At 39.6% G+C, this 8,055-nt stretch overlaps 1 protein-coding gene across 1 annotated transcript; it reads right to left on the reverse strand.

Annotated features, from left to right (window-relative positions):
- Nucleotides 1–3,440: 3,440 nt before the first annotated feature.
- Nucleotides 3,441–5,507, reverse strand: LOC146683411 (glutathione S-transferase A-like). Its single transcript, XM_085445185.1, has 6 exons — nt 5,275–5,507; nt 5,084–5,149; nt 4,805–4,910; nt 4,337–4,452; nt 3,797–3,882; nt 3,441–3,713 (listed from the first exon to the last, which is right to left on the reverse strand). Exons 1-6 carry the CDS (start codon nt 5,440–5,442, stop codon nt 3,584–3,586), a joined length of 672 nt encoding a protein of 223 aa, XP_085301311.1. The 5' UTR covers nt 5,443–5,507; the 3' UTR covers nt 3,441–3,583.
- Between the last annotated feature and the right edge of the window lie 2,548 nt (nt 5,508–8,055).

The following is an 8,055-nucleotide window of genomic DNA, read 5'->3' on the forward strand; positions in this document are numbered from 1 at the left end:
GTGAAAGCCCTGGCTTTATAGCGCCAGTCGGCTTTGTCACGATTCCTGGAAACAAGCCAAAGATCTGTCAATCTTTGGCAGGCAAGATAAATGACACTTATGAAGTTTAAACTTGGTGTCATGTCAACCTTATGTGACACTTTAAAAAAAATCTGATTTATTAACCATTTCTGCGTGATTTGTCTTTAAATAGGACTCTAGTCCCAAATTTCACCAAAGGCATTTGGAGGAGAGGTGACTAGTCTTGCTTTTCTCAGAAAGTCTTTGATCTGAAGGCAGAAAAAAAATCTCAGGCTAGATGGGAAAAATGTGACTAAACATTAAACACTTAACTTTGTAGTGGGATATGAAAGTTTGAGTGTTACTGCCTTCTCCTGTGTGGTTAGGGATCGTGTCGCTATTTGGAGTTAATTCTCTGAACATTTTATTGCTAATAACTGTTGCATATCAGTAACGATTGATTAGAAAAAGGAAAAGAGTAAAAATGAATTGTGGTTATATTGAACTGATTCCTGCAGTAGTTCATTGTTTTGCTGCTGCTGTTGCTGGTGAACGACACCCTGAGAAGTGAAACTCACTGTGATTCAGCACTTTTTATTCAAATCTGCACACAGTTCTGACATAACCGATAAATCACAATTACACTGAATGCATCTAATAGGACCGTGACAATGCAAATAAAATAAAGTAATAATATTTTATTGTTGGTGCATACTCGGCAGTTTGCTTCTCTGAATCTTTGACCTCTTTGCAGCGGGCACATAAGCAGCTGTGAATATCATTGTATCAGTAAAGCAATGAGGCAAACTGTGTGTGCGCCTACATTACTGCAGTTGCTATGTCGGCATTTTGAGTCCGTTTCAAAGGGCAGTTTGCTCACACATGCAAAGAACGGCAGGTAATCTGGTTTGATAATAAATCAGTATTACACAAATCTAAAAGAGAGCAAGTACAGAATGACAATTTTTGTTTCTTTGTTTTTTTTTAATTGCTGTTGGTTTTGTTGTGTTGTATTGCAACCTGCTCTGCATGCATCAATCTTCCTCGGGGAGGACATTCATTAATAACGGAGGGACTGCTCGGTGCACTGCTCAGTACAAACAGGGCTGGATTTATTGTATGCAGCCCATATATCTTGCAGCATTTTATGTTTTGTGTGTGCTTTTTAGAAGAGAAAAGTTAAGCCAAAGATAAGCTTAATCTTTACCTCACAGTATAAAGCACCTTGAAGCGACTGTTGTGATTTGGTGCTATATAAATAAACTAGAGCTGAAGTGAATGTGTTCATCCCATTGAATAGTCACATCTGTGAGCTGCTCTGTGACTCAATTTTTAAACTGCTTGTATAACTGCACCGAACTGAAAACACAGCTACTGGAAAGTAATGGAAATTACATTCTGTGATCCTTTTTTCCCCATAGGACTTAGCCTGGCTGTCCCATTAAGAAAGAACGAAAAGACACACACACACACACACACACACACACACACACACACACACACACACACACACACACACACACAGAAGTTTATGTGTAGACAGACTTCTTAATGTATTTTGAGTATGAATTGCAGGTGGCAGGTTGACATTTCACATACAACATGTACCACATTATTATTATTATTTTTACCAAATCAAAAGACACGCCTTGATTAAGTGATATTATGTTAAAATAAGTCTTATGTGAGATTTATGTATAAAACTTTAAAATCCACTGTTTTAGAGAACTGCGTTCTTTTCTGTTTGGGAGGGTGGATGACTATATCGTAAGTGGCTTATAATAAAACATCTGTTGCTCATTTAGTTTCACTTTAAAATCTTTGCACTCAGTAATTGTAGTTACAGCCTCAACATGACTGTTCTGTCCTTGCAGTGAGTTTCCATCTTCAAAACTTGATAGATCACTTGCACTATGAAGATTTCCAATAAAAACAAGACTTATCTTTTTTTTTTTTGCAGACTGTAGGGCAAACAACAGTATTTGACATTATTGTATTCCCATTTGCTATAAAGTTGAAATGGAATGTAATAGAAAAGGCTAAACAAGTTATTTGGCTTAAACTAAAGGATCAAATTTTAAAAGTCTCCGTAAATGTTTAAAATACAGTCACTCAAAATACTGGCGAGCTGTCCAGAGTACCACAGCTGCTTGTCAATGAATTCAACCAAGACCACCAAGTCAGAGGATGTCTGGCCCCAAGTGTTTCCCCTTCCATTTACATCTATCTTCAGATGTCTCTCACACAACCGTGTGCACTGCAAAGCACTGAGTCTTTATAGTTTAGCCCGAGCTCAATCTTTCTCGCGAGTGTGTGACTTCCATCACTATGGTTGTTTCCTAAGTCTCACTACTGAGTTGAAAGTGCATGGACTGAAATGAAAAACGTTTGCAGGATCTCGCAAAAATGCATCTTCAATTATTTTCTCTCCAATTTCACTTAAGGGGCTCTGTAGAATCCTGTCACTACTTCTACTTTGCTGGGGAAGCATAAATGAAAAGGGTTCTTATATCTCCTATGTTATAGCAGCAGTGAGAACTTATATTGAAAAGAAATAAAAACAGTTTGATTAGTAATTATTCAGTTTCCCACACAGACACTTTTTAGCTTGGTCTAGTGACGTCTCCTGTCAAATCTGCAAAGCTGCAGGAAGGATGTAATGCAGATTCTTAAGCTGGGCAAACACTGTGCAATTTTTTCAGTCATGTTATTCAGCCCCTGCTCAAACTGTACAATTGAATCACAGGGGCTGAGTGCTCACACTGTGCGTCCATAACATGAAGTTTATAACACAAAACCTGTCTCTCGCTCTCCCTCTCTGTCTTTCACTCACACATACACGCACACCACCATCAACTTTCCTGAATTGCTAATGAAAAACATTGACCTGGCAGCTGCAATTGAGCAGCAATGTCCATCCAACACTTTTCACGGTTGTTGTGGTCGTGATAATTTTGTGAGGCCATATTGAAAAGGCTCGGATGAATTTGTCAAAGTTCGACAAGGTGGGACTCCATCGCTTGTGTCCAGATCACACGCTGCACTGCCGTGCTGCTCCGTCTTTTTCACCGACATTTCTGTGTTTGCACATGTCTTTGCTCATGGCACTGCTTCAACAGTGCAATACCCTCACGAGGGGCGACCAGGATTTTAAACAGGTTTGATTTTCTTGCGACCGTACGATTGCTGATTGGGAGCAGGCTGTGAGGTGTTAATCGCTTCTCGTTACCCCATGTATACTACACGATGCACAACACACGATCAAGGCAAAACCCAGGCCAATCCCCAAAACGGTCGCACAACTGAAAAGTCGTCTCAAAATGGGGGAAAAAATCACACAGTTTTAGCCTGACATCCAAACATCAAATTTGCAGTGAGTGGTGTGGAAAACCGATGTTTGATTTTGGTTAACATTAAATGATATCAACTTAACAAAGTGAACAAAATTGAAACTCAGTTTTTATTGCTTATTTTGGTCACAGCACAGTAATAATCACACATTATTGTCACAAATTATATTTTAAAAAATGCATATGAATCACTAGTGCAGTGCAAGGAGTGGTAACAAATGAGCGCCTGAATCTCAGATGTCTTTCAGTGTTTCCTGTTTCGGTGCGTTCTTCCAAGTAGGAGGCCAGCTGGCTTTGATGCTGGGTCTGTTCATCAGACCTTTATAGTATTCTGCCAGTTTGGGGTAACGCTGTTCAGAAAGCCTACAGGAAAGAAGAAAGTCAGTGTGAATTCATTTCTACTATTATTCTATTCATTCATGTGTCTGGTCATTTAGTCCTCTTACCCGTAGTGGAAGAGATAGGCAACGTTTGGGTAAACAACCACGTCGGCCAAGGTAAAGTCCTTTCCTACAATGAAACCGCTCGAGGCCTAAAAATAAAAGATATATAAATTATATCCTTAAATTCAAAGGCAAGATTGATTTTGTGATATAAACCTTATTGCTGTGATGCTACACTGCTAACCACCATGCAGCTGTTTTGCATCTACTTCTGCTGCTTTAATTATACCTCATATTTACATTTATGCTACTGTTTAAGGATTTTCTTAAAGGGAACTAAAATGAAGCCTCATCACTCCTATCCTGCAAAGATTAAATGTTTTTATTCAAAGAGAAAACACTACTTTTTCCAGAGCACCTATTTTCTTTGTAATTCTGGAGCACATACATATATGTGTGGCTAAAACAACAAAATCTAAAAAGAAATTTATGGACCAGCTTATTTCTGGCAAGGTTTACAATCTACTCCTGTGAATTTCCAACGTTTGTATTCTGGGTTTAGTTTAGTCGTTGAGATCGCGTGCACACAGGTCATTCACACACCTGCAGGTATCCCTCCCACAGCTTCAACTCAGCGGTCAGAGCCTCTTTGTTTCTCTTAACGGCAGAGTCGTGTCTCTCCCCCTCTGGGACCCTCAAGTTGTAGTAGATAATGCTTGCTGGAAATGTGTAAAAAGCAAAAAACTGAATTTTATATTGTGCCAAGGTGCTAAAGTGCCAAATCTCAAGACAAACAAGTGACTTTGCATGCAAAACTAGTCTGAGCATGTGATCACTGGCGGGATTAACAAACATCAACATGGGTTTTTAGTGTTGCCAAGTTCAGCAGTTCAAAATCCCAGAGCACAGACCTCTGAATGGCAACATCAGCCAGGCCACACAGAAAGAGATTTAGCAGCCTTGATATATCCTTTACAGAATCACTAAATCCCTGTGGTTCTAACGTTGTTCGGGGTACACACACTGTGATGAAGAGAGTTCAGGATCAGAAGTGCGTCAGAACAAACTTACATGATTTCTCAACGAGCGCGTTAACCTCAAACACACGCTGCAATATCTGCGCTCTCCCAACCTCGCAGTCAGGGATCAGCTTGGTTCCCTGCGTCTTGTACTTGCACTGTTGGAGGAGACATTAATTATTCTTTTTAATTTCCTAGTTTTTTTACCTCTGTGGTGTGGGGTGTCTGTTTGTACAACGCATTGTTTAACATATAATCACAAGTAGTTCTCCAAACTAGAAACTCTGTGGAGACATAACATTCAGATTCAAGTCATCATTTGAGTTCTCACCTCCAGATGAAAGCATGCAGCACAGGACTCGTTGAGGGGTACATCCCCACATTTGAAGGCAGGAAGCTTTAAGAGACAGTGCAAACCATAAACACTTTGTGAATGCCAAGTGAATACTCCTTTTTCTCAATTTCAGGAAAACAAATGCAGATTTCAAATATGAGTGTTTACATAGTGTGATATGAACCTACCTGACCCCTGGGGTTGATCTCCATGACTTCCTTTGACTTGTGCTCCCCCTTCTCAAAGTAGAGTTGTTTTTGGTTGTATCCTTGCAGGTTCTTCTCCTCCAGAGCGATCATTATCCTCCAGCAGGCATGCGATCCGGAAGCCCACAGCAGAGTCATGTCCTTGGCCATGATTTCAGAGTGAAGCGCTTAACCTGACAGGTGAAGTCGAGGAATGTTTAAGACTGAAGCTGGAGTGGGTGAAAGCCCTGGCTTTATAGCGCCAGTCGGCTTTGTCACGATTCCTGGAAATAAGCCTCATCCCATTTCTGTGCTCCTACCAAAGATCTGTCACACTAAGATAAATGACACTCGAGAACGTGATGTCATGTCAACCTGATGTACATTTTTAAAAAGAGGTGACTTGTCTTGATTTTTTTTAGAAACTCTTTGATCCAAAGGCAGACAAAGAATTTGAGGGTAGATGGGAAAAAAATCCGAGTCAAAGGGAAACATGAAAAAACTACAGCATGTCAGGACTAAACATTAGACACTGAATGTTAAATAGTGAAAAACTTTTCTAAAACATAATAAAAGACAATGAAGCCAGGGGGGAAACAGTGTATAAAGTAGCTAGAGTGGAAGTTAGAATGATAGTGCTGTGCTCCTGTGTGGTTAGGGATCTTGTCAGCTTTTGCAATTTGCATTTAGTCATACTTCAAACAAATGCTTATCGAGAAAGTGTGATTTATGCCTTTTTTCTTTTTCTTCTTCTCCTTTGTTTTTTAAAATTATTATTTTACATCAAGGTATTTCCTGTGTCTGCATTACTTTCAGTATGCTGATTTTGCTTACGTTGCACGACATATCAAAAAAAGTTCATTCTGTTCATCTGGACGTAGCAGACACACTATTCAGTTTTCAGTGACTTCTTCAGACTCACTAGAAGTTTTGAATTTCCTTACCTGTACTGGGACAGTGGCGCGGCTGCCCCTCTGTTGGTCTTCCATGGTCTCTTGTGTTCTGGGGGCCTCTGGATGTCTGGAGTTTTGATCTCCTCCATACCCGCTTCACACCCTGGAGGACGGGGCTGTGGCCCCCCCACACTCCCTAGCAGATCATTACATGGAGAAACCTTTGGAATGCAAGCATGCTGATCCACACAGGTATGCACACATGGGTATTCACAGACACGGACTAAAGCTTTCTTGGCTGCTGCCTCAAAGCACACTGTGCGCTGTCTATCTTGCGTGCTGCACAATATCGTTTATTATTTAGTAAATATTGATATCTATGACTAGCTAGTTTATTGTGATGGTGCTTTGTTTTCTCTATTATTATGTTGCTCTTTGTTGTTTGCTGTCTCCTCTGTTTGTTTTTTTTGTTTGTTTTTTTTTTTTTTTTTTCTCCATACAGGTGACCCAGGAGTTCTTTTTTTTTTCTCTCTCTTCCCCCCCCTTCTCACCGTCTCTTCTCCTCTTTGGTTTTCTTTCTTTCTCTCCCCCTCTCTCTCTCATTCATTCCCCCTGTCCTATTTATTAAAAAAAAAAAAAAAAAAAAAAAAATGACAAAGGATGAACTGAAGCTCTGCCATCACGTAATGTCGCATACTGCTGTTTCTGATGTCATTTAAAAAAAAAAAAAAAAAAAAAAAAAAAGAATTTCCTTACCTGGATGATTCAGCATGCATCGAGACACTGCATACTATACTAATTTTCTGTTGAGAGATCATATATTAAAACAGAGCATGTGCTGAATGACAAATAGACAATGGTAGCTGGGGTTTTTGTACAGTTGTTCGTTATGTTGAATTAGAGCCTGCTCTGCATGCATTAATCCTCCTTTGCTGCCATTGTGGAGGTTTGTTCTGCCTTTCGCACTGGGCTTTCATTAATAAGGGAGCGACTGCTCAGTGCACCACCCTCTATAAACAAAGTCTGAATTAAAGGATGCCGGATTTTTGAAGAAGGTCTAAACCTTTCATATCGTTATATGTTTGGGTGTGGTGTTTTCAATGAAGCTTTGCATATGATGGACATGTTTTCTTTTACCTGGCTTTATTTTGAAATCTCATAAGCTGCTTCATGTCATAGTGATGACAGTGAACCTGTTAGACAGATTTGAGCAGTTTAATGATCGTTATTTTTTTACTTCTCTAATTAATATTACAGATGTTTCCCAAACTGGGCTGATGGGACAAAACAGGAGAACCAACAAGTCCAAAATAAGCTTAGAAAAATTTCCAGAACATTCAGCAGATAGCACAGGTAAAAGGGCCAAGTCACAGGAAGTCACTTTCCACCAGTGCCTTAACTATGTCAGATAAGAAAATGTTCACAAAGCTCATTGTGGCCAAAATACAGTACACTCAGTGTTCCTTAAAGAGAGTGTGCATTTAATAAAGCAATGCAAATTCAGGCAAATGGCATAAAAAAAGATTCATTCAAAGTGCTTCATTTATGCAATGTCATGCTAACTCACGGCTTCTGAGTTACCTTTGTGTAGAGAAAAGTAGTTCCAGCACGCCCATTCAAATAAACTCTGAATACCTTTGTTAACACATAGATGAGGGTACATGAGATTGGACACCTGAAGCAAACATTGCTTTTCACATTTTCTGTAAGCTTCTGATGACACACTGCAGCACCTGTTCCAACTCCACTCTAAGCATTAGATTTTGTGCTTTCCTTCAGCACTAAAATGTCTGTTTTATTTGGTTAATGTTGACAACTGAGTTAAAATGCATTTAAACCTAATGCAAGTGCAACCTAGTAGGCAGTGGCCAGCTGGCTTTAACACTACGTG

The sequence above is a fragment of the Copadichromis virginalis genome, linkage group LG22 (genome assembly GCF_057382275.1).
Source record: "Copadichromis virginalis isolate Kocher_CV1m ecotype Utaka linkage group LG22, C_Virginalis_male_GT1.1, whole genome shotgun sequence".
NCBI classification, from domain to species: Eukaryota; Metazoa; Chordata; class Actinopteri; order Cichliformes; family Cichlidae; genus Copadichromis; species Copadichromis virginalis.